The sequence below is a fragment of the Bison bison genome, unplaced genomic scaffold (assembly GCF_000754665.1).
Source record: "Bison bison bison isolate TAMUID 2011002044 unplaced genomic scaffold, Bison_UMD1.0 scf7180017864296, whole genome shotgun sequence".
Lineage (NCBI taxonomy): Eukaryota > Metazoa > Chordata > Mammalia > Artiodactyla > Bovidae > Bison > Bison bison.
Window position 1 is genome coordinate 4,039,218 of NW_011494868.1, and position 26,811 is coordinate 4,066,028.

A 26,811-nucleotide genomic window follows, 5' to 3' on the forward strand; every position below is an offset into this window, starting at 1 on the left:
GAAACAGTGGAAACAGTGTCAGACTTTATTTTTTTTTGGCTCCAAAATCACTGCATATGGTGATTGCAGCCATGAAATTTAAAGCCGATTACTCCTTGGAAGGGAAGTTTTGATCAACCTAGATAGCATATTAAAAAGCAGAGACATTACTTTGCCAACAAAGGTCCATCTAATCAAGGCTATGGTTTTTCCAGTGGTCACGTATGGATGTGAGAGTTGGATTGTGAAGAAAGCTGAGCGCCAAAGAATTGATGCTTTTGAACTGTGTTGTTGGAGAAGACTCTTGAGAGTCCCTTGGACTGCAAGGAGAACCAACCAATCCATTCTAAAGGAGATCAGTCCTGGCTGTTCATTGGAAGGACTGATGCTGAGGCTGAAACTACAATACTTTGGCCACCTCATGGGAAGAGTTGACTCATTGGAAAGGACCATGATGCTGGGAGGGATTGGGTGCAGGATGAGAAGGGGACAACAGAGGATGAGATGGCTGGATGGCATCACTGACTCAATGCAGATGAATTTGAGTGAACTCCGGGAATTAGTGATGGACTGGGAGGCCTGGTGTCCTGCAATTCATGGGGTCGCAAAGAGTTGGACACCACTGAGAGACTGAACTGAACTGAGCCTCCTTACATTGCAATTTGGAAAGTCTTACTTCTTGATAGAAATTTTGTACCAATTAGGAAAAAAATACCCACTCTAACTCACAGAGAGACAAAATGATGGAAAATATGGAAACGCTTATGAAAGTTACATGGGACATAGTGAAGTTCTAATATATATGTTCTATTCAGTTCAGTTGCTTAGTTGTGTCCGACTCTTTGCAACCCCATGAACTGCAGCACGCCAGGCCTCCCTGTCCATCACCAACTCCTGAAGTCCACTGAAAGCCATGTCCAAGAGTCGGTGATGCCATCCAACCATGTATAATTGGAGTCTTAAAAGGAGAACAGGGACAGAAGCAATATTTGAAAAGACATCAGTTTATATAAGTAAGAAGTGCTAAGAATTCCAAGCAGGGAAAATACAATGAAGATCACAACTAGACTTGTCATAGTAAAATTAGTAGAACCAAAGCAAAAGAGAAAGCCTCAAATGCAGCTAGAGGGGAAAGAAGACATATTACCATAAATGATCAAAATGGAAACCAGAAGAATAAAAAGATGTCTTCAAAGTACTGAAATAAAATAATTGCCAGTCTAGGTCCATACCCAATGAAAATATTCTTCAGAAGTGAAGGTGAAGTAAAGATATTTCTCGAAAACAAGAATTGATGAATTCAATTTTAGTAGACCCAATATGGTGTAGGTAATTTTTTGAAGGAGAAAGAACAAAGATGCAGCAAGGAATGAAGACCAATAAATGGGGTTAAATTTTCGGAAAAGTCTAAATGAATATTGGCTAATAACCAGTCATTGTAATATCTTATTCAAGTGATTTGGAAAATTAAAATTACATGAATAATACTGTTTTATTTGGGAACTATATATTAAGTTGAAGTGTTTTAAAATTTCTTGATTCTAAGATGAAAGAAATTGTAAAATTACTAGTCTACTTTATATATTAAGAAGTGAAGGATACATATAGTAAGCTCTAGGATAAACACTAAAAGATGAGTCATGTATATATGTTTAATACAGGGAAAGAAAGTGAAAACAATTTTTAAAAATTAATTACTTTTAAAAGAAAACATAAGAGAATATCTTCACAATATTGGATAAAGAAAGATTTCTTACAAGGACACCGAAAGCATAAATTATAAATGACAAAAACATACAAATTTGATTTTGACAGTTCAAAATTTCTGCTTCACACTAAGTAACATTAGGAAAATGAAAGAAGCAAGTCACGCTGAAAGGAAGTATTTACAGGACATATATCCAGCATATTGTAGATAAATGACTAACATTAACAAGTGATGTATTTCAATTAAGACGAAAAGTCATGTGTCAAAAGAAATGAACTGTGAGCAGACCTTTAAAGCTGAACCAAAAACAAACAAAAAAATCCAATGAATCATTTTCAGTCACATTGCTCCTGCAAAACATATTGTCCTAACTATTTATTTTTATTGAGATCAAAAAATATTTTTTGCACTCTTGGTAAAATTTATGCAGCTTATTTTAAAAATTAGAAAAGAAAATATACGTAACCAACATTAGAAACAGGAAAAGTCCTATGCCTATAGATTAAAAGAGAAGGAGAATTAGAAAGACTATCAAGTGATTGCTCTAGATTAGGCCTTTTAGTAGTGATGGAGATGTTTTATGTTTGCGCTCTCCAGCACAGGTTAGCCGTATGTACCTGTTGGGCACATGAAATGAGGTTAATGTGACTAAACTTTTCATTTTCATTTTTAATTTTACTGAATTCTAATTTAAATATTGGTGGAAATTAACATGTGGCAATGTGATTCTTTGTTGTTGTTCAGTGGCTGAGTCATGTCTGACTATTTGCGACCCCATGGACTACAGGATACCAGGCTTCCATGTCCTTCAGAATCTCTGAGAGTTTGCTCAAATTCATGTCCTTTGAGTCTGTGATGTAAAAACCGTCTCATTCTCTGTCACCCTCTTCTCCTTTTGCCTTCAGTCTTTCCCAGCATCAGGGTCTTTTCCAATGAGTCAGCTTTTTGAATCAGGTGGCCAAAGTATTGGAGCTTCAGCATCCATCCTTCCAATGAATATTCATGGTTTGTTTCTTTTAGGATTGACTGGTTTGATCTCCTTGCAGTCCAAGGGACTCTCAAGAGTCTTCTTCAGCACCATAATTCAAAAGCATCAATTTTGTGGCACTCAGCCTTCTTTATGGTCCAGCTCTCATATCTGTACATGACTACTGGAAAAGCCATAGCCTTGATTATATGGACCTTTTTCAGCAAGGTGATGGCTTTACTTTTTAATATGTTGTCTAAGTTTTTTTATTGGAGAAGGGCATGGCAGCCCACTCTAGTGTTCTTGCCTGGAGAAGCCCATGGACAGAGGAGCCTGGTGGGCTACAGTCCATGGGGTTGGGAAGAGTCGGACATGGCAAAAGCAGCTTAGCACAGCACAAGGTTTTTTTTATAGCTTTCCTTCCAAGGAGCAAGTATCTTTTAATTTCATAGCTCCAGTCCCCATCTGCAGTGATTTTGGAACCCAAGAAAATAAAATCTGTCACTGTTTCTACTTTTTCCCCTTCTGTTTACCATGAAGTGATAGGACTAGATGCCACGATCTTCAGTTTTTCAATGTTGAGTTTAAGCGAAGTTTTTCACTCTCCTTTTTCACCTTCATCAAGAGGCTCTTGAGTTCCTTTTCACTTTGTGCTGTTAGAGTGGTATCATCTGCATATCTGAAGTTGTTTGTATTTCTATCAGGAATCTTGATTCCAGCTTGTGATCCATCCAACCCAGAATTTCACATGATGTACTCTTCATTGGAGTTAAATAAACAGGGTGACAATATACAGCCTTGTTGTACTCCTTTCCCAATTTTGAACCAGTCAGTTATTCCATGTAAGGTTCTAATTGTTGTTTCTTGACTCACATACAGTTTTCTCAGAAGACAGGTAAGGTGGTCTGGTAGTCTATCTCTTTTAAGAATTTTCCACAATTTGTTGTGATCCATACAGTCAAAGGCTTTTGAGTAGTCAGTGAAACAGAAGTAGATGTTTTTCTGAAATTCCCATGCTTTCTCTATGATCCAATGTGATTTAAAGTGTGATTAGATGTTGTGGTGGCTTCCCTGATAGCTCAGATGATAAAGAATCCGCCTGCAATGCTGGAGACCCGGCCCAGTTCGATTCCTGGGTTGGGAAGATCCCCTGGAGAAGGGATAGGCTACCCACTCCAGTATTCTTGGGCTTCCCTTGTGGCTCAGCTGGTAAAGAATCTGCCTGCAATGTGGGAGACTGGGGTTCAATCCCTGGGTTGGGAAGATCCCCTGGAGAAGGGAATGGCTACACATTCCAGTATTCTGGCCTGGAGAATTCCACAGACTGTATAGTCCACGGGGTCACAAAGAGTCGGACACGACTGAGCGACTTTCACTTTCACTTTCACTTTCACTAGATGGTGTGAAATTGGGTTCAGAGTCCTATCTTGAATTCTCATTGATACAGTAATCACACTGATTTTACTTTGATTGCCTGAATACGGTCTGGCTATATGAGGGAAAGATTGTGGTTTGGGACTTTACTGAGGGGCTGATAATAGAAACATCCCTCAGAGCCATTCCTCTCTATGTCTCCTATAGTTCAAAAGGGGATTATTATTATTTTTCCTTTTTGTGATAAAATACACATAACAGAAAACTTTTCATCTTACCCATTTTTCAGTGTACAGTTCAGTGGCACTAAATACGTTCAGGTTGTGCAACCGTCTCAGTCCCCACCGCCACTGAAACTCTACACCCATTAACCAGTTACTCCCCATTTTCCCCTCCCCCCCAACTCTGAAAATGACCATTATACTTTCTAGGATTACCTACCTCATGTAAGTATAGTGACTTGGCTTTTGTCTTTTTGTGACTATTTCACATAACATAATGTCCTCAAGTTTCTTCCGTGTTGTAGCATATTGAAGAATGTCCTCCCTTTTTAAGGTTGAATAATATTCATTTTATGTTTATATATTGCTTATCCACACATCAGTTGAGTAATTGGCTTGCTTTGACATTTGGGTTATAAATAATGTCCATGGGTGCCCAAGCATCTCTTCAAAACCTGCTTCCAGTTTGGGGTACATACCCAGGAGAGAAATTGCTGGATCATATGTTAATTCTGTGTTTAATCTTTGAGGAACCACTGTCCTGTTCACCATGGCAACTATACCATCTTATATTCACACCAACAGTGCACAGTCTTCCAATTTCTCTGATGTTTGTTTTCTGTTTTTTGTTTTAAATAGTAGCCACCTGAATGGGTGTGAGGTGGTATCTCAAGGGATGGTTAGTTCAAAACAATATTTACTTTATTTAAAGAAATTAGGCCTCTTTTATCTTGTTTAGCTTTCCTTAGCTTCTCTTTTCTCTTCCTGTCTAAAATAGAATTGATTTCTCCCAATTGCACAAGGGTATTGTTTTGTATAAGATAATGCATCTGATCTGTTCCAAATAAACTGGAACACTCTATAATGATGCAGAGCAATAAAATTAAGTGTTATGTTATATTTACTTTCTCTTCACTGTATGTCATGTAATGTTGGGAATAATATTTCTTTAGCTGAAATATGTAATTCATCTTCATCCTGTCAGCGGCCACATCAGTGTTGGTAAGTCACAGGTGAATGTCTTTCTCTGATACCTGCTTTGGCCTGGTGTGTTTCACAGCAAGTGTGTAGTCACAGGCTGCTCCACCTCCAGTAAGGGCTGTCCCAAATACCAATCTGCTTAAAGCCAAATGGTTTTATCCTATCTGCATTCAAATCTTCTTTTCCCAAACCGCATACTTTAGTTAAATACCAGAATTGCAGAGTTAAATGATCAGTCCAATAGAGTATGAAAAAAATTAAGAAAACACAAATGTACTTTGAGATGTGTGTTCCAGGGCCAGAATTCCTCTAGTGTGTGTTTCTGGGGCCTAGATGCTAATTATATGTCCCCTTGTATTTTAGGTTCAACACTGAAGAAATGTATATTTAAAACGTTCCATGTAGTGAACATCACAGCTAATGAAACAGAAGTTAATATTTTATTTCTTCACAAAGAGATGAATGTGTTTAATTAATTGAACATTATTTTCAGTACTTTGCTTAAGCTTAGTATCATGTTTCATTAAAAAGTACAAGGAAACTGTAGTTGTATGAAGCAGATATGTTCTCATAGGATTTGTGGAGAAAATCGTTTTTAATCACTGAGAAAGACTGAGGAACCTGTTATTTGGAATTAATGTCCTTTGTGAGTCTCTGCTTCACTGGATGAGAAGAATCTGATAATAGTATATGTGGTCAAAATTAGTATGATAGAAAAGACAGAAGGTTGTATTTTTAAAGGATGACCATTTGTGACCTGGTTATGACAGTGGCCCCTAACATTTTATGTCACTGATCCCTCATTGAGAATTCAAATCAGTTTTTAAAGATTATTCATATGTGTTTTGCTTGAATTAAAAAAAAAACGACTCAGTACATTCTACTTTCAACCTATCATGATTTAAAAAAAAAGTTTTAAATTGTATGATCCCAGTGAGTGATGGCCTAATTTAGCTGCATGTAAGTGTATTTTGGGGCTACCACACTTGTTTTGATTGATTTGAGTTCTTTTATTCCAAGAGAGTTGCCTTACGTCTTCTGACTGTGGAAAATTGATTACTTGTCTTCTCAGTATCAGTTCATAAAACACCTAAATTATCCTGAAATGAATGAGTTCATCAAGACATGCAAGAGTATGTCAAGCTAATTTCCCAATAGAGGTGAGTGGGGCATGGCTTAATTGAGAGTCTGAGAAATTCAGGTAAAATCCTATTAAATCTATTGTTTACTCAGTAAAGGCAAAACTTTATAATATCAGTTAGAGTTTAGTGTAGGAAATAGGACTGCTTTAGGTATTTTATGCAATAGTTGTCTATGATATTGGCAACTGTGGGCCTGCCTTGGCTTCTGGGAAAGGATGGATAGCACAAAGGGGGAGATTCGCTGCAGAACAGAATACATTTAAAATCTTTTGTGACCTTGCCCAGGTGGCACTAGTGGTAAAGAATCCACCTGCCAAGGCAGGAGATGTAAGAGACATGGGTTCAATCCCTGGGCTGGGAAGATCCCCTGGAGGAGGAAATGGCACCCCACTCAAGTATTCTTGCTGGGAGAATCCCTTGGACAGAAGAGCCTGTTGGGCTACAGTCCATGTGATTGCAAAGAGTTAGCCACTGCTGAGCCTCTGAACACACATAGCATATAACCTGGCTGGCCAGCAGCAAAAACCCACATTAGCAAGTAAATGGTCCCTGCCTCTCTTCCACATTCTAAATCTCTCTGCGTTGCATCTTATTTGCTCTGGAACCGAGCACAAGGGAGTACTGAGCATTTGGTTTTGTAACCTCCATGGAATTAGGGGAGTTTATTAGGAAGCAGTGCCAGGGCCTGGCTGCTATTGGGTCATACCCAATAATGCAGTAATCGGGTTTTTCTTTTAGTTGAGAAACATGACTTTCACTTCTCTTCTTTCATAGCCTTTGAGCCTAGCCTTGTGTGACTCAGTGAATGCTGGTTGAGTTCTTGTTAGACCTAATAACACATTTACAAATATGCAATGTTATATTCAATCTGTAATTTCTTTGCAGGGCTTTTTTTTTTTTTTTTTTTTTTAAGCTTCCTGTCCATTTTAGTTTAGTTTTGTTGTTCAACCCTCAGTCGTGTCTGACTCTTTGTGGCCCCGTGGACGGCAGCACACTAGGCTTCACTGACCTTCACTATCTCTTGGAGTTTGTTCAAACTCATGTCCGTTGAGTCGGTGATGCCATCCAACCATCTGACCCTCTGTCATCCTCTGTCATCCTCTTCTCCTCCCACCTTCAGTCTTTCCCAGCATCAGGGTCTTTCCCGATGAGTTGGCTCTTTGCATCAGATGGCCAGTTTTGTAGCTTCAGCATCAGTCCTTCCAATGAATATTCAGGACTGATTTCCTTTAGGATGGACTGGTTGGATCTCCTTGCAGTCCAAGGGACTCTCAAGAGTCTTCAACACCACAGTTCAAAAGCATCAGTTCTTCAGTGCTCAGGCTTCTTCATGGTCCAACTCTCACATCTGTACATAACTACTGAAAAAGCTGCAGCTTTGACTCTAAGGACTTTTGTTGGTAAAGTAATGTCTCTGCTTTTTAATATGCTGTCTACGTTTAGCGTAACTTTTCTTCAAAGGAGCAAGCATCTTTTAACTTCATAACTGTCACCATCCACAGTGATTTTTGGAGCCCAAGAAAAAATTAAATCATGTATAAATGCAATTAACTGGTCACATGGAAATGAAAATATTCCAGCATGCTGGAATAGAGTTTAATTTCAGTAAAACAAAAAATATAAAATTTTATTTTATTTTTTCTGTACTTGAGCTTGTCATCTTCCTTTTTGGGCTGTTTGTACTCCTTTTGGGTTTAATGTTGTTATTTTCTTCAGTCCGTGTTTTCATCTTGTCCCTGCTTTAAGGAAGTCATATTTTAGACTAGAATTAGTGAACAGATGCTTTGTTCACATCATATTAAAGATGACTAATTGAATTCTATTTCAAAATGATTTTCTACTTGTGACTTATTTGCTGTTTATTAGCTTTAATGTCACTGTTTTTGTCCTTGTAATGAATTGAGCTTTATGCCTTAAAGATAATTTTTGCTTCAGTGTATCGATTTGATATATTTAGACATTTCCTACTTTTATTCTATTGGGTTTCTAGAAGCTGTATTATAAAACAGATTATTCTGTTGTGGTTTACATGTTTTTAAATGATAAATACTATAATTAAGCACTGTGTTTCCAACCAAGGGTTTTTAAACCAAAATATTTTAGGCTTAAAATGAAGTTGTCATCAGTGCCAAGATGTAAAAGAGATATAATAGAAACACCATGTAATTTTATAGTATATGTGTTTGCTCTAGTACACTAAAAGATGTGTATGTATATGTACAACTGTTGTATTTTTCATTAGTAAGCATGAGCCTCACAAGTGATTATATTTCTATTTGGCTTGCCCTAATTTTTTTTCAAACATTACAGGAACAAATTATTTTGAATTCTTATGAAATGCTTTATTTGTGCGTATTTGTCAGAGGCGTCTTCTTGATTAGATTCTCTTATTAATCTTTTTCCTCTTCTTCATACTTGTTTCTGGATTCCCTGGTAGTTCAGCTGGTAAAGAATCTGCCTGCAATGTGGGAGACCCCGGTTCAATTCCTGGGTTGGGAAGATCCACTGGAGAAGGGATAGGCTACCCACTCCAATATTCTTGGGCTTCCCTGGTGACTCAACTGGTAAAGAATCCGTCTGTAATGTGGGAGACCTGGGTTTGATCTTGGGTTGGGAAGATCCCTTGGAGTACAGAAACAGCTACCACTCCAGTATTCTGGCCTGGAGAGTTCCTTGGACTGTATAATCAATGGGGTTGCAAAGGATTCGGACACGACTGAGAGACTTTCACTCATCCTCCTTTCAACCCTGTTTCTCCTACCAACACCAGTGTTAAGGACATGTCTTTCTTGATCAGATCAGATCAGATCAGTTGCTCAGTCATGTCCGACTCTTTGCGACCCCATGAATCACAGCACGCCAGGCCTCCCTGTCCATCACTGACTCCCGGATTTCATTCAAACTCATGTCCATCGAGTGGGTGATGCCATCCAGCCATCTCATCCTCTGTCGTCCCCTTCTCCTCTTGTCCCCAATCCCTCCCAGCATCAGAGTCTTTTCCAATGAGTCAACTCTTTGCATTAGGTGGCCAAAGTATTGGAGTTTCAGCTTTAGCATCATTCCTTCCAAAGAAATCCCAGGACTGATCTCCTTCAGAATGGACTGGTTGGATCTTCTTGCAGTCCAAGGGACTCTCAAGAGTCTTCTGCAACACCACAGTTCAAAAGCATCAATTCTTCGGCGCTCAGCCTTCTTGACAGTCCAACTCTCACATCCATACATGACCACAGGAAAAACCATAGCCTTGACTAGACGAACATTTGTTGGCAAAGTAACGTCTCTGCTTTTGAATATGCTATCTAGGTTAGTCATAACTTTGCTTCCAAGGAGTAAGCGTCTTTTAATTTCATGGCTGCAGTCACCATCTGCAGTGATTTTGGAGCCCAGAAAAATAAAGTCTGACATTTTTTCCACTGTTTCCCCATCTATTTCCCATGAAGTGATGGGACCGGATGCCATGATCTTCGTTTTCTGAATGTTGAGCTTTAAACCAACTTTTTCACTCTCTACTTTCACTTTCATCAAGAGGCTTTTGAGTTCCTCTTCACTTTCTGCCATAAGGGTGGTGTCATCTGTATATCTGAGGTTATTGATATTTCTCCCAGCAATCTTGATCCCAGCTTGTGTTTCTTCCAGTCCAGCGTTTCTCATGATACTCTGCATATACTCTGCATATAAGTTAAATGAACAGGGTGACAATATACAGCCTTGACGTACTCCTTTTCCTAAGACGTCAAAGGCAAACAGGACAGGAGTGCTAGGCACGCTCTTGCCTTAGTGGTGTTGGGCATTGTTTCAGTTTGGGATTGGCTGTCGTGAGCATTCATTTTCTCTCTGTCTCTTTCTCTCTCTTCCCCATCCTGCCCTTGCTTTCTCTGTCTAGTACATTCAGTAGCAGCCATTCAATCACCTTCTTTTTGTTCCCTTTGTCACTCCTTAATGTCGTTAGTTCAGGGGTCTTTCCTTTGGACAAATAATTATTGTTAGAAACCATTACTTAATTAGATAAAGACACTGAAAAGTGAAACGTAAGTATATATTTGGCAGCACAAATAGGGAAGGGAGACAAAATTTGAAATAGAGAAGAAGCAATTGCTTGCATATATCACATTTATTCAAAGTAATGGTTACATGTCTGTTTCCCCAACTCAGTTGTATGGATATCTGGAGTAGTAAAACATAGAACCATGCTGCTGATTCATTTTTGTGTCTTGGCAGCTTGGTTGTTGCTGAATGCAGTAAGTATTTATTGGACTGAATGGAAACATATCTGTATTTTCTTTAGAAAGTCTGACAAGTAGTTTTTTTTTTTTTTCCCTTTTCCTTTTCTAGTCTCTTAAATGCCACTGTTGGTTCTTGTCTATTTTAAACCAGCTCCATCAAATTTGTTGCTAAAACTAAACTCAGATGAGAGAAGAATTGGTTCTCAAAGTCCATTCCTGCTTCAAAAGGATGATCTTCAATTATTTTTAATGTTGCTATAATATTTTAATATCCTAACATTAGGATAATGTCCTTTGGTGATTATTCTTTCTCAAGCACATATCTGATCATGGTACTCCCTTGCTCAAAAACTACTGAGAGCTCAAACTGGATTTTAACATCCCCCCCAACCCTGATTTCTCAACTTATTTTCCAATCTTTTTTAGCCCTCTTGAGCATTACTGTTTTGGGGGGTGCAGGCAAAGAGTGAGTTTGCTAGTGATAGCATGCTTGTGAGAGATACAAGTGGGCAGGTGAAAAGTTGAGCTGTTACTCTTACTTGCTCATGGGCAAGTGAGAAGTTGAGCTGTCGGTCTTTGTGAGCAGCCTCTGCTGGCTAGCTCATTCTGTGGCTCCTGCCCATGCTGTCATTGGTCACAAGTGCTCATTTCCTTTCCACCGGTTACCAAATCTTTTTTTTCTTTACACTTTAGTTTGCCTGTTGTGTCCTTATATCTCCTTCTTTATAAGGTCTTGCTAATCAGAATATGTTCTCTTAAATTTAGTGACTTAACTCCTGTTTCTGTAGCTACCATGGTGCTTCCCACCGGCTCTCATGTTTGCCCCAATCAGTATTTCTCATTCAGTACTTTTCCTGGTCCTGTTTTAACCCACCTTATCCTGGGGTTCTTGTCTCTTTTTCAAAAAAAAGTTCTAGAAACATCTATGCATCTGGGATTGTATGATTCCTGTTCAGGATTTCCATCTGTCTTAGGAAGGAACATGGCAATTTATTTATTAAAAAAGATTGTTTGGTTGGTATCCAGTAATATGGTGAAGTGGAATCAATTTCAGTTTGAATAGTAGGGACCCTATGGCTAGTCCTTTCTCAGCTGAAAACTCGCTTCCTTATCTTGGATTGATCACTTTATCTTCCACTGCCTTCAGTTTCCTTATCTCTAAAGGTAGGTGTTGGATTGCCTCTCTAATTCTAACATTGTCTTTAGATAGTAATAAAAAGATATCCTGAAATGTGCCAATGGTTCTTCCACGTGCTTTATCTAAGTGATCTCGTGTAGGTTATCATTCTTCTGTGCTGTAGATGTTATTGAGCCCATTTTATGAATTTACATGTTACTTAGGTTCACAGACTGTAAGCACTTCTTCTAAGGTCACAGACTGGCAGCGCTAGGATTTGAACTCAAGTCTGTTAGCCATGTGCTTTCCATGGTATGCTACTGTCTCCCTGTAGGTATTACTTTTGAGGCTTTTAAGTCTAGCTGTTTTTTTCGGTACTGTTACAAGTTTTCACAAGAAGTACATAATACTATATGTGGAAATGTTTATTTTAAATTTATACCATTCACTGTAACCCACTCCAGTGTTCTTGCCTGGAGAATCCCATGGACAGAGGAGCCTGGTGGGCTATGATCCATAAGGTCACAAAGAGTCAGACACAACTGAAGCAACTGAACACCCATTTACTGTACCCTGGTTTATTTGGGGCCAGGTTTTCATTTTTAAATGTTCACTAAGGTGCCCAATCTTTTGTGTGTGTTGATTGTCAATTAAGAGTAGAGGAGAAATTGTATTTAATTGTATTTTAGTTACATCAGTGAACAAATGATCATTGTTACCACCTATACCATAGGTATAAGACCTTTTGTCCCTAATCCCTCATGGAAAATGTTTTAAATGTAGGCTTAACAATTCTTCATGAATATGAGAAATAGAAAGAAGGTGGGTGGAGAGATTTTTGTATGCCAGACAGAGCTGATTTCTTAATTCTGTAAATTTGCTCCATTATTCTCCTACCATATCCAATTTTTCCACTTTTGTACTTTCAAGCGATAAATATCCTTTTGTAATCAAAATATGTAAAATTATGTTCTTAGATGTTTGATCGGTTAAAGCTAGAGAGTATGGTGGGTCCTATCCATGTTATATTTTTAATAGAATCTCTCTTTTTCTTGGTCTAATTTGTGTTTTAATGCCTTATTCATATGAATGGGTTGTCTAGTTTTCTTAGAATTTGAATACAACCACTGCAGCTATTAAAAAGGGAGCCAGTGGCAGTCAAAGCCAATCAATTTTAAAGGGAGAGTGTTCTTTTCTACTATCTTCTATATGCATTATTTTACAGGTATTATTTATAGTTAATTATTTTTTAATTAAGAACTTATTTAGGGCCTTAATTTTTCCTTTCTGTCTGTCCTTTGGCCATTTTACTACCTGGAAGAGAGGAATTAAGTTAGTAGACCTGAGGCAGCTTTCCTCAGGAGGGTCTGCTTGCAAGGTAGGTGTTTGTCTGGCATCCAGGAACTGGAGTGATAATCATTTCTCTACACTGATATGAAATCTTCCCTAAGTAATAAAGGTAGCTCACTGTGCTTGGACATTTTGTACAAACAAATGTGGTTTCTACTGAATACCTGCTTTGTTCCTAGGAGTCTGAGATTTTGATATACAGTACTAGGCATTAGAACCCACCTGCAAATGCAGAAGACATAAGAGACATCGCTCCCATCCCTGGGTCGGAAAGCTCCCCCGGAGGAGGGCGCGGCAGCCCTCTCCAGTATTCTTGCCTGGAGAATCCCCATGGACAGAGGAACCTGGCAGCTATAGTCCATAGGGTCACAAAGAGTCGGACATGACTGAAGCGACTGAGCACCCACACGAGGCAGATAGTACCTAAGTGACCAGGCCCTAATTAAACCTTTGGGCACTGAGTCTCTAATGAGCTTCCCTGGTAGACAGCACTTCGCAAGGGTCAGAATTCACGGCTGGAAGAACTGAGCGCGTCTTGTGTGAGTCCCCTGGGAAGGAGGCTCCTGGGCACCTGGTTTCCACTGGCCTGCCCTGCGTGCCCTTTTCCTTTTGCTGGTTTTGCCTTGCTTCTTCTCACTCTAATAAGTCTTAGCATAAGTACAACTGTATGCTTCTAGTTCTGTGAATCCTAGCTGTCAGCAAACCTGAGACCCTTATACAGCTACCCATTAATATATTTTCCCATCTGAAGAAGGCAAGAGAAAAATCCATTCACATGTATAAAGTTTTAGTAAATTGGAGCGTTCATAAATTTTTTGGTAATGTAACCTGAAGGAGATCAGAGCATGTTACCCCAAATTATGCCATGTTGGTGTATTGATTTTATTCAGCTGAGGCGCTTGAGAACAAAGGAGGTGCAGAAAAGGGGTCTGTGACCCCCTCATTGTACCTAAAAACAAGTCAGTATTTCCCACGAGGAAGGTGCCCTCCCTGTACCAGGAAAAGAAGAGCATTCTCATGAAGGAAAACTGGGAGTTGATGCCAAAATGGATCTGTACAAACAAACCTAAAATAACCCTTGCCGTTCAGTGGCTCAGCCGTGTCCATCTCCTTTCAATCCAATGGACTGCAGCACACCAGGCTTCCCTGTCCTGTATTTCCTGGAGTTTGCTCAAGCTCATGTCCATTGAGTTGGTGATGCCTTCCAACCGTCTCATCCCCTGTCATCCCCTTCTCCACCTGCCCTCAATCTTTCCCAGCATCAGGGTATTTTCCAGTGAGTTGGCTCTTTGCACTAGGTGGCCAAAGTATTGGAGCTTCAGCATCAGTCCTCTTATCTTCCATTCATTTTCCCCATAGATTTCCTAGTCACTTTTCTATTATTAAATTCCTTTTCTTTTATCTTGTCATCTCTCCACAAATTCTTTATTAACAAGTATATAAGCTCTCAGTCCTAACCACTTCTTCGGATCTTCTTTTTTGCTGTGATGGCTCCTATGTATTGGAGAAGGCAGTGGCACCCCACTCCAGTACTCTTGCCTGGAAAATCCCATGGACGGAGGAGCCTGGTAGGCTGCAGTCCATGGGGTTGCTAAGAGTCGGACATGACTGAGCGACTTCCCTTTTATTTTTCACTTTCATGCATTGGAGAAGGAAATGGCAACCCACTCCAGTGTTCTTGCCTGGAGAATCCCAGGGATGGGGGAGCCTGGTAGGCTGCCGTCTATGGAGTCGCCAGAGTCGGACACGACTGAAGTGACTTAGCAGATTAAATAAAATTCATATTCTTTTCTCCTGTTAATCTATCTTCAGTTCAGTTCAGTTGCTCAGTCATGTCTGACTGTTTGCGACCCCGTGAATTGCAGCACGCCAGGCCTCCCTGTCCATCACCAACTCCCGGATTTCATTCAAACTCACGTCCATCGAGTCGGTGATGCCATCCATCCATCTCATCCTCTGTCGTCCCCTTCTCCTCCTGCCCCCAATCCCTCCCAGCATCATGAGTCTTTTCCAATGAGTCAACTCTTCTCATGAGGTGGCCAAAGTATTGGAGTTTCAGCTTTAGCATCAGTCCTTCCAGAGAATACCTAGGACTGATTTCCTTTATAATGGACTGGTTGGATCTCCTTGCAGTCCAAGGGACTCTCAAGAGTCTTCTGCAACACCACAGTTCAAAAGCATCAATTCTTCGGCACTCAGCCTTCTTCACAGTCCAACTCTCACATCCATACATGACCACTGGAAAAACCATAGCCTTGACTAGATGGATCTTTGTTGGCAAAGTAATGTCTCTGCTTTTGAATATACTATCTAGGTTGGTCATAACTTTCCTTCCAAGGAGTAAGCGTCGTTTAATTTCATGGCTGCAATCACCATCTGTGGTGATTTTAGAGCTTTTTGTTAGTTTAATTCTCAGGTCCAACCACAGACTCTGAAAGGTTTCCTGTAGGATTCTCAAGTTTTCCCCTCCCCTCCTGCTGGAAGGAATTCTTGGTAAAAAGTATGTTTCTGTTACTTTGGTTTGTTCTTATCTTTGATGGTACTTATATAGTGGGAAATAAATAATGGGTTAATTAAGTGATATAAAATTTAATCGCCTGGTTTAGTAGCTGAGATAATTTTACACAGTTTAAATATAAAAAAAGTTCTTCAGGGTAGAAGATGCTTCCGGGAATGTATGATAGTATTGTTGGAATTGAAAATAATCATAATGGAATAAATAATAAAATTGCTTTCCATTTAGTGTTTCACGCAGTACATAGGATACTAATGTTTACTATATGTGCCTACCTTGGTAGCATTTATCCAGGCATTAATGATGTATGTGTACGCTTCACGTGTGCTCTGTGTATGTGTGTTTATTGGAGGAATTGTCTTGAGGGTTCTATAGAATAATCTTTTGATTGATGAGGGAGAAATGTTTATTATAACTAGATGATTCTGATTGGTTTTTCGAGGAAGATGGATTAAAGAGAATGTCAAAAAAGTGACTGAATAGACTCCACCAAGGAATGAGGAATGAATATAGGAAGGAATTCTCTGGTAAGTTTTACGTGAAGCATGATGCAGTCAGATTGACAGGAGCAAAGCAGTAGCAACAGTTTCCAGACTCAGGGCAGTTAGAGGCTGGTTCATGCTGTTCAGATTGAAACCTACTTTCCCATCAAGAGTGATAGCCACCTTATTTATAGTAAGACCCACCCCTTTCTGTTCACTCTCACTCACACATCCAGTCAGTGCCACGGTGTTTTCACATATTCTTCAAAGTGAATTATTGTCTGTTATCTGTTAATATGAAAGTCTGCAGTTTTAAAATGTGAGAACAAAAGGAATTTATTTTGTTAAGCCCTGGGCTTGCATTTATTAATCCTGTGCCTATTCTTGTTGCTCTGTAATTAACAGAGGATAAACAATGCTGGATTTATTTTAATTCTGGATTCAAAAGAGTTGCTGGAGAAATTTGAAGAATTTCATCTACTCTTGGGTCCTTTGTAAATTTGAGACAATCTAATTGTCTCAATCAAATTGTCTCAAACCTTACTTCTGTTTGTCAGCTTTTAAACATTTCTCTCTTGTTCATGTTCTCTTTTCTTACAGCAGCTATTTCTGACTCTCTCACTGTGTTTAAATACACAAGTGCAGCTCCATTTTTACCCTCCCTCGGTGGAGATTTACTGCTGTTTTAATAGGACTGTCTTTTTGTTAGGAGTTGGGCATCCAGTGAATTCACTTTTGATGTGCTAAAATTAAGATGCCTGTGGGATTATCAAGTGTAGAGGGTCATTATGCAACTAGATATTTAAAAATCTGGAATTAAGATCAGCCTGGGTCTGAATTAGGAATCACTTAAATCTCTGTTTACCTACATGCTTATTTACCACCAAAGACGTTTTATAGATGGAATGATGCTTAATACTAGAACCCTGTACAGGTATCTCTATTTAAAAGCCAAATAGTTGAAGAGGCCCAGGAAAGGAGATTATGAAAGAAAAAGGAGAACTAGTGAAGAGTGTATTATGAAAGTCAAGGAAGAAGAAACACGGGAAGAAGTGATTAGCAGTGTCACATGCAACAAGGATAGTAGGAAAGATTTGTACAGCCTGCTGTATTTGGCTTTAGGTTATCTTTGGGGATCTTGATGAGAGTTATTTTAATTGTGTGATCAGGCTGGAAACCAGAGCCAGTGAATTGAGAAGTGGATTGGAAATAAGATGGTGGGGCATCAGTGTGGACTGCTCTTTGCAGAAGTTTTTAACTGGAAGAGGACAGAATGCTGGTTAGAAGATCATGTCAGATTGATAAAGGTTTTTTGTTTGTTACACTTAAAAAATTAGTTTTTTGTTTTGGTTTTAAAGATGAGAATAGTAGATAAGAATGATATAGTAGGAAAAGAGAAGGCATAACTGGGGTGGTGAAGTCCTTGATGGATGTGGAAGGAAGGAACCCAGGTAGGCTCATTTGTCTGAAGAAGAAAGGTCCCTTTTCCTTAACCACTGGGAAGATTTCAGGATGGTACATGTAGGAAATTTGGGGGGTTTCTTGCCTAATAGCCTCAGTGTTATTTTTCATGGGGAAAGCTAGATTATTATGTATGCCACAGTGAGTGAAAAAGCTGGTAGGTTCAGAGAGAGCACACCAGACCAGGTAGGGGCATGCTGAAGAATTTCTGGGCACCGAGGGTGGCTTTCAGTGTCTCATCAAGTTCCCTGATACTCATTTGTGATTTTCCTTGGAGGACTCAGTAACCTGATATGGGAAATAGGAGATTTTTTCTTAGGTCCTACAGAGATGTTGGTTTTGCTATTCAAGTTCAGTAGGTGAATAGGTTTAAAAGGAGTTTGAGATGTAAGCAGGAGAGTGGCTAAAGCGAAATAAGTAAGTTAGGTTAAAGAGCCTGGATCTCAAGCCAGTAAAAGGAATCTCATCTCATCTTGGCAATGAAGAGCAAATGTATTAGGAGAAAAGGGAATTGGGCAGATGGGTAGATAAAGCCAAAGGAGGAGATAATGGGGGAAAGGGGGTTGGATATACTCTTGCTTCAAAGGTGACGGTTCTGAAAAAAAAAAAAAAAAACCCACTAGGATAGGTCTATAGGAGTGAGTGACTGTAGACACGTGGAGTTAGGGTCCATCTGGAAGTCTGAAAGCTTGGTAAAGAGTTGAAAACGTGGGCTCTGGACTCAGACTGTCTGAGTCTGAATTCTGTGCCCTTACTTCTTAGGTATGTGATCTCGGGCAAGTTGCAAGTGGTGATTGACTGTTACTCAAATCAAGATAATAAGAGTGCCTTACTTTAGTTTTATGGTGGGACGGAGTGAAGTAATTCATATAAAGCATTTGTACTATCCCTTGCCCAACTTAACTGCTCAGTAAACCTTAGTTGTAGTCGTCGTCGTTGCTGTTACCATTATTACTGGCTCTGTCTCATTTAGATTGCAATTCTTTTTTTAAAAATTAATTATTTTAATTGGAGGCTAATAACTGTACAGTATTATGTGTTATTTTTGCCATACATTGACATGAATCAGCCATGGGTGTACATGTGTCCCCCATCCTGAATCCCCCTCCCGCCTCCCTCCCCATCCCCTCCCTCAGGGTCATCCCAGTGCACCCATCGAACTTGGACTGGTATAGATCTCAACTCTTATGTCACCGCCTAAGAGAGACCCTCCCCAGCCACACTGTAAAATATAAACGCGTTCAAATAAATGTCCATCGTATTTTAGCACCTTGTACTACCCACTGTTGTAATTTAGTTGTTAGTGGAAATATCTCCCCACTTAGATTATCATCTTCTTTGGTGTTGAAGCCAGATCTTATTAACCTTTTTATAAACTATGTGCCTAACACATCAGAAGTATAACCATTTTCCTAAGTCTTTGTTGTGAGTGGAAAAATGGGATCTCTCTGTTGATGTAGAAACCACTTGAATACTGCTTGTTTAATAAAGTTGATTTCTGGTGTAGTGGTAAAACTTTTAGATCAGGGCAAAAGGGTAAACCACTATCACTAGGGTTTTCTGATCTCATTTTAGAATTTTCCGCACAAACAAGTGCACAGTTCTCATTTTACTGTTTTGTTTGGAGGGATAAAGGAGTGACTCATTGCTTCCAAGCTGCGTTGGATTTAGCAAACTGAGCAAATGCAAACCTCTTGTTTTCGAGGCATTATTTATATGTTGTTGCCATAATGTCAAATCATGACTTTAATCATGAGAGAAATGATATTTAACTTGATTTGAGCCACAGTTGAGGGATGCTGAATGTGGAACTGATAATCTGCTGTTAGTGGAGGTTTGTAAGTGTTTCCAGTCTGTTTATAGGTGCTTTAGGACCGTGTAGGTGATATTTTGTTGTTTGTCCAGCTCACAGTCATTTTAGCTTCCTGAACCCAATCTTACTTGAACATATGACCTTTTCGTGTTACTTTTGTAACCACAGGTATGTGAAACTAAGGCTCAGAAGGAGCAGCTTATGAGATGCATGGTAGGCACTTGTTTCTGAACTTCTCACTGGCTTCCAGAGCTTTACAAGAGTGGCTTAACGTTAATGATGATAACATTCTTTTATTTGTATAAAATGTTATATAATGTACTCTCATTTTTGAAGTTAAAAAATCAGTATTTGCTCACCACTCTTCTCAAATTAAAAATGCATTTGAATCATGATGATTTAGTGTAAGTTCCAAGTGTGTTATTGACCAACTCTGGTTTGGGGAGGGGGCTCCCCTGGTGGCTCAATTGGTGAAGAATCTGCCTGCCAATTCAGGAGAAACTGGTTCCCTCCTGGGTCGGGAAGATCTCCTGGAGAAGGAAATGGCAACCCACTCCAGTATTCTTGCCTGGGAAATCTCATGGACTGAGGAGGCTGGCGGGCTACAGTCCATAGGGTCACAAGAGTTGGACCTGACTTAGCGGCTAAACGACTGCTACCACTGGTTTAGAGAAACTAGATTTTAAGAGTTCAAGTTCTTTTCTTGAATAGGTAAGTATTAAATTCCATGTAAATTTAAGTTTATAAATTGAAAATCTGTCCTTCATTGATTTGTATAGCTTGAGATAAGTTCATCAACTTATAACATTATGTATTTCCAGTCAAATAACCTATCTATAAGTAATTTATCACTTTTAAATGGACTTTCATATTACAGTATCGTCTATACTGGTGATTCTATCATCAATGTTCTTTTTTTGTTACAGATTTTTATTTTATTATCACAAAATTTTATTTGCTGTCAGAAAGTGAAACATTATGTATAATGGCATATAATTGCTCTGACAATCTGACAAATTCTAAAACATTGACATTTCTTTCATTGTACAAGACACTAGATTCTTACTAAAGTAATACATGTTGTTTTTCTCATCAACGAGGCTTTCTGTTTTAGTGACAGTCAATTGGGGAAAAAAACAGTTTCCCTTCTTGAATAATGCAGTAGTCTAAAAATGAAAATATTTTTATAACAAATTACTCTCAATTAATATGATCATGAAATACATGGGGAAGGATCATATTTTCTAGATGGATTGCTAATTTGATGACATTAGTGACTCCTGTTTGATGATATATTATACATCCAATGTAAACAAGAACATGTTCCTGATCCTTCACATGCTTTATTCCTAGAATTTAACCCGTGAATTGGAGAACAGGGAAAAACAGCAGCTAGAGATGTTGGATGAACTGACGGAGATCCAGAAGCACTTTGAGACGTGTGATGCCAAACACAAGCGCGCTGACCTGCAGATCACGAAGCTGACTCAGCACGCCGAGGAGGCCACCAAGCAGGCCGAGCAATACCTTCTGGAGTTCCAGCAGTCTGAGGGCCTGAGACAGGAGGCAGAGAAGAGGAGAGAGGAGCTGAAGCTGAAAGCTCAGGAGTCCATTAGGCAGTGGAAGCTTAAGCATAAGAAGTTAGAACGCACGCTGGAGAAACAATCTGAAAGTCTCGATCAACTGTCAGAGAAGAATAATCAGGTACAAAAGCCACATTCCTGAGGAATGATTTCTGCTGTGACCAACCATTCACTCATTTGTCCTTTGAACAAACTCTTGAGTGCTGTGCTGTGTGTGTGACCTATCAAGAGGTTCTTGATAGAAGAGTCTCTGTGTCTTGACTATCTCAAGGTACAAAGATAAAATCTTTGTACAGCTTTTGTAGTAGTTTAACATTCTGTGGCTTTGCAGAGTTAACCCTTAAAACAGATCCACTCTCCTCATGTATTTTAGTGTTTAGTTCCCCAGTGCTCCCCGTGCTGAGTTGATTAGTCGTGTCTGATTCTTTGTGAACCCATGGACTGTAGCCAGCCAGGCTCCTCTGTCCATGGGAGTGGGTTGCCCTGCCCTAATTGGAAATTATTCTTTAATATCCAAATGGAAGAAAATCACAAAATCTTCCTTAATATCACGTCTTTTCCTCCAGTGAATGTATTTTAAAATCTCATTTATTTGTATATCTCAACTTCAGTATTGGTTGGAAAGAAGCATTTAAGATGCAGTTATTACTGCTGGACCATTTTCTGGCAGCAACTGTAATTTTAGTTAAGTGAGTAACACTGATAATCTCACTGAGCAATATTGTCAAATCTCAAGCCTCTTGAAGACTTTTGTGCTCCTTCGATAGCAACAAAAAGCATTTCATTGATCTGTGTATACATTTAACGTCATCTTTTCTCTTGTATAATCAGTTATTTTAAATGGAATTTATGCTCCTGTGTTGATTCTCAACTATATCTTTGCATTGAATTAAACCCAGATGTTTATAAGATAATAAGCAGGAAAGTCATGATTGATTTTTATCCATGTTTAGTCTTGGTTTATCACTTCTGCATTGTCATTTGTCACTTGTCAAGAACTCTGTTTCAGAAGAATAATCATTTGGATAAGTTGACTTTCTTTCAAAAGAAAGCAAAATGTAGGGCATTTACACCTATAAAATCAATTGTCAGCACTTAAGAATGACGGATGCTTGTTTCATGACAGATGAGCTGTCATGGACACGATGCTTGTATTTTTACATACGAATTTCTTGGAGATATAAAAGATGGAGAAAGTGATCACTTTTCACTGACTGTGGAATGCTTTTCACTTTAACCCACCTGACACTTAATAGGTGACTCGTTGCCCCAAGGTAAAGCCCTTCTGAAGCTTTCAGACTTGAATCTGAATTGATTTGATCCCAGGAGATTGGTCTACCTTGATTATTCTGTTGTCAGCCTGGTTTGGCAATTGGTTCAATGAGTCTGCCTATAACGGAGGTAGGGAGAGAGAAGAGTGGTTGGGGAAATTGACTGATTGAGAGCCATCTGGGGATTTTACTTAATGAGAGGAAATTTAGAAGGGTCCATGTCATCAGACAGTACCTTAATCCAGGAGAGTTTTCTCGATTGAGCTTTTTAAATATTAAAAATTGTTAAACAATCACTTCCCAGAATACTCCTGCTAAAATTATTTTTATCACTTAGCATTGCTAATGATAAGCAAAGAAGTAGTTTTAAAGTGATTGCCACAGTTAGGGTAGTATTACAATTATCACAGCAGGCATTGTAATTTCCACTTTAAAAGCCTTAAAAATTAATGCAGCATGTCGCAGTTAGAGCAATGGTTAATCAAAGAAGAAAGGGTAACAGATATTCTACTGCAAATTCAAGTGTCCAGTAAGTCTGTGATATGGAAATACATTGTAAATCACTTTGGAAAAAGTATATCTTTAATACCTTACTGAATAATGCCTCTGAAGAATATTTAATTTTGAATAAAACAGAAAACCACGTTAGGGCAGTAGTAAGACAGTCTACTCACATTTTGTGTTTTTGGGACGAATTACTTTCCAAAAGTGACTCCAGGGTATATTTGGAAGTGTATGTTAAGGTGAAAATGATACTGGTTTACAAATAAAGCATGTTATAGAGAATGGATTAATTGTTTAATAAGTAACTTTATTGAGCCCTTTCATGTGCTCAACAGATGCAGTCTTTGCATTTTCAAAATAGTTCCTTGCCTACTTCCATCTATCTTTTTCCAGGTTCACTTATTTTCTGCTTTAAGATGTGCCACTTAAAATTCATTAGAAAGCCAAAAGCTTTTATTCTCTTAACTATTGCTCTTATTTTTTTTTTCCTGCTTTTTACATTACACTATGAAATTTTGGTAAGATGTCAGATATATATCATATTACAAAACTGTTTCATTATTGAAGCATATGGCACATCAAATAAATAGCATATCATTGCAGAAAAAATCCAGACAGGTCAGTATGTATACTTTTCTTAAAAGACACTGACATGAATGGTTACATCAGGGAATCATGATATTCTTCAGAGATACATATAGATGGCGTAACATTCTATCATTATATATAACATTCACTAGAAGGCCTAGCATTCTATTGATATAAATAATCTAGTCAAGAATTATGATTTTTTGCCTTTTTTCCTTTAAAGTGCTTTTGAAGTCATTGGTTTTTATATGTACTTTAAAAATAATAAGGAAAAAATTTCAATTTGGGTTTTGATCATAATGTATGCTTTTCTGAATGTTTCCAAATTCATGTTTTTTTTTTTTTTTTTTTAACATGGATAATGGGAGTGATTCTTAGGTTGTGTTTTTTCTTATTGAATTGGCAGGATAATTGACTTGCCCATGTATTGAGCTTTTTCCTTGATAATATTTGGCTTCGAGAATCTTAAATTGCCATCTTTTCCTTCTGTGTATTGCTTTCATGCTGAGGGAAATAAAAGAGCTGTATGTAATATATACTATCTTTTCAAATGTGAATTTCTTAATGGTTGAAAAGTAAGGAGGATCAGTGCTAAAGTGCACACTTTCTAAATGTGTATGCAGTCTTGTCATAAGCAATTTAAGAAAGGCTAGAGTACTGATATGTTAGTATAACCCGGCAGTCTTTCTGCATGTTTCCTTCCGTGCAGAAAAATAACTTTTGTTTTCTTTAAAAATTTTTCTTGTCTACCTTTTGGTTCCTTAAAAAAAAGGAAAAAGAACTGTACATACTTGATAGGCCTTTGAGGAGTTGATTCCTGTTCCTATAAATCACCATGGTTTTAAGCAGTATCATTCCTTTGGCATCACACCACCCATTTTCAATCCTCCTCTCATAATCTACCCCTATAGCTCTTCTTCAGTGGAAACAGTGTTCAGTTAGAACATTCCCTTCCCATTTTTCTTGACTGCTACTATGTCTCCATTAAGCCTCCACTTTTCTCAAGAATTTTCACCCCTGGCTTCCCTTCAACCTGTTTCATTATATATAATTTTGCTATTATCATTGGTGATCTCCAAGTTTAAGTCAGCAGCCCATTGGTCTCTGTATTTTTATATTTCACTAACTTCCTATTGTATAGTGACCTTCAAATCACTCTGCAGGTAATTTCTGTGGCTAAAATTTGTCATCATCTATAATTTGTGTTCAGATCTTTAGTTCTAAAATTTCAGTCTCTTATTGTCCACATTAGTTTTATTCCTTTCTCCTCTTTTAACTATTACCATTGGAGTTTCATCTTCCTACATTCCATTGGTTGACCAACTGTTTCTTGAAATCTGTTTTTTTTCCTTCTCAGACTGGACTTCATGAAAAGCTAATCTGGTGACATGTTCACCGGCATCTTCAGTTTCTTAACTTCCACCCCACACATTTTGCTGATCTTCAATCTGGGATCTACCTAACTCTCTACTTATTCTGTTGCTGCTCTTGAGTGGTACCAGTAAAACCTACATAGAATATCATGTATATTGGCTCCTCTAGTGATCTTGGTTTCTTCACTGACCCCAGCTCAATTCATTCCATCACATTAAAAAAAAAAAATTAACATAGGCCAGTTGCTAGGCATCTAGCCCTCTTCTGATCAAGAACTATTCTTCATCTGAAGGGTGAACTATGAAGACTGTTGGGGACCTTCTGAAAAATGTTACTCATTCCTAAAAAAAATACGCTAGGAGGGAGATGTCCTCCTTCTCTGAACATTATTGTGTTTGACTCTGATGCCAGAAATGGCTGAGGCTGTCCTGCGATGATCCTGAGACTGCAGCCTCATTAGGAGGGAAGGTATTGCTGAGAGCGATGCAGAGCAGTGGACCTAGAGCTCTGACATACTGGGTCTGGAGAGTTCTGCTTGGAATGATGGTAAATCACCCTGTAGTTTAAGCTAGCTTGAATTGGAGTTTTCTCTTACTTGCAGCTGAAAAAAATCCAAGCTGATATGAAACATCAATTCTCGGAGTAAGGAGCTGTAAGTGAACAAACCTAAAATGATTGACTACGTGGAGAAGTAGGGTGAGGACAGGGATGATCAGACTTTTCTCAAGGGAAAGCTGGAAAACCTTACCATGCTATTGGAAATAATTGAGCCATTAGAAGTCATACCTTTGGGTCTTGATGATGTGCTTCAGGGGATGGTATTAAGTGACCGGTAGGTTAATGACTTAGGGCTTCCCTGGTGGCTCAGCTGGTAAAGAATCCGCCTACAATGCAGCAGACCTGGGTTTGATCCCTGGGTTGGGAAGATGTCCTGGAGAAGTGAAAGGCTACCCACTCGAGTATTCTGGCCTGGAGAATTCCATGGACTGTATAGTCAGTCCATGGGGTTGCAAAGAGTCGGACACGACTGAGCGACTTTCACTTCACTTCAGGAAAACTTGAGGATGTTGGAGTCTGTTGTGTACTTATTGCAGCCGTTAGAAAACTCCCAGAAGAGAACGACAAGCACAGCTTGAAACTGGGCTGTCTAAAAGCAGAGAGAAAGATCTTGGGGTGTTGGGAGTCTGAAAATCTGCTATCTTTAGTCCATATTTACTGAGCCTGGTAATTTGAAGTCTTTCAGCGTTGGAAAAGCCAAATTGTCTATCTATGCTAAAGTTAGTCCAAGTAAGAGAGGGAGGTAGGACATTTAGCAGAAATTTAAATGAGGTAAAAAAAAACAAGCCTGATTTCTCAGGCCCAGGCACTTCTACTCAAGCATTTCTCACCAAAGGAGACCCAAGTCCATTATTTTGAATTCCCTCAAGACAAAGGTTATTCAACTGAGGGCCCCCAGGAATCTCCAGGATACTGAGGTGGTGGTTAGGACACTGACATTTTCAGACACGAAGTCAATGTCTAGACAAATCTTGGGCTATGGCTACTAGCCAAGGATTAACCAAAAGAAAATAGAAGTTACTTAGCTTTTAGTATGTATATTGCCAAAGAAATTCCAAACTTGACCAACATAGTCTGTGACTGCTCTAAGGCTGTCACTGCTGTCCTGAATTGATGTAACGCTTGGAACACTGAAGGTGCAGGCAAAACCTGGAGAGTTGTGGAGGGTGGTAGAGTCTGAGCTTTGAAGGACTCATCTTGAAACACCCCATCTCTGCTCTTTCCATCATGTGACAAAAATAAATACAGTATTTTGCAATCAAAGACATTTTATCTGCTACAACTTCATCTTGAGTACACGATTTTTACTGATAATCTTCAGGGCTGCATGGAAGTCTCTTAACTCAAGGTCAGGGGCCTATGTTATCTGTTCCAAAGGTCAATCACTGTATTTGAGCCGCCTCCCCTATTCTCAGGTCCCTCCTTATGTTAGCCTTACAGCCAGTGCTGGATTCTGTCAGTTTTGTCTTCTTTAATGTGGTGCATAGAGTGACCTCCCAAAGATACCTCAGCCTAGTTTCTGGAAGCTGAGAATATGGATGAAATATCAGTACCATGATGATGTTATATGGCACAGTTGATTTTAAGATTAGGAGATTGT

At 38.9% G+C, this 26,811-nt stretch overlaps 1 protein-coding gene across 4 annotated transcripts in view; it reads left to right on the forward strand.

The window, feature by feature from the left end:
• Window positions 1-26,811, forward strand: part of CEP128 (centrosomal protein 128kDa) — a 233,275-nt gene that overhangs the window by 140,296 nt on the left and 66,168 nt on the right. For all 4 annotated transcript variants that reach the window (XM_010850882.1, XM_010850881.1, XM_010850884.1 and 1 more), the window contains one exon: window positions 20,687-21,037. In XM_010850882.1, coding sequence (XP_010849184.1) covers window positions 20,687-21,037 — 351 coding nt within the window. The remainder of the gene's footprint in view (window positions 1-20,686; window positions 21,038-26,811) is intronic.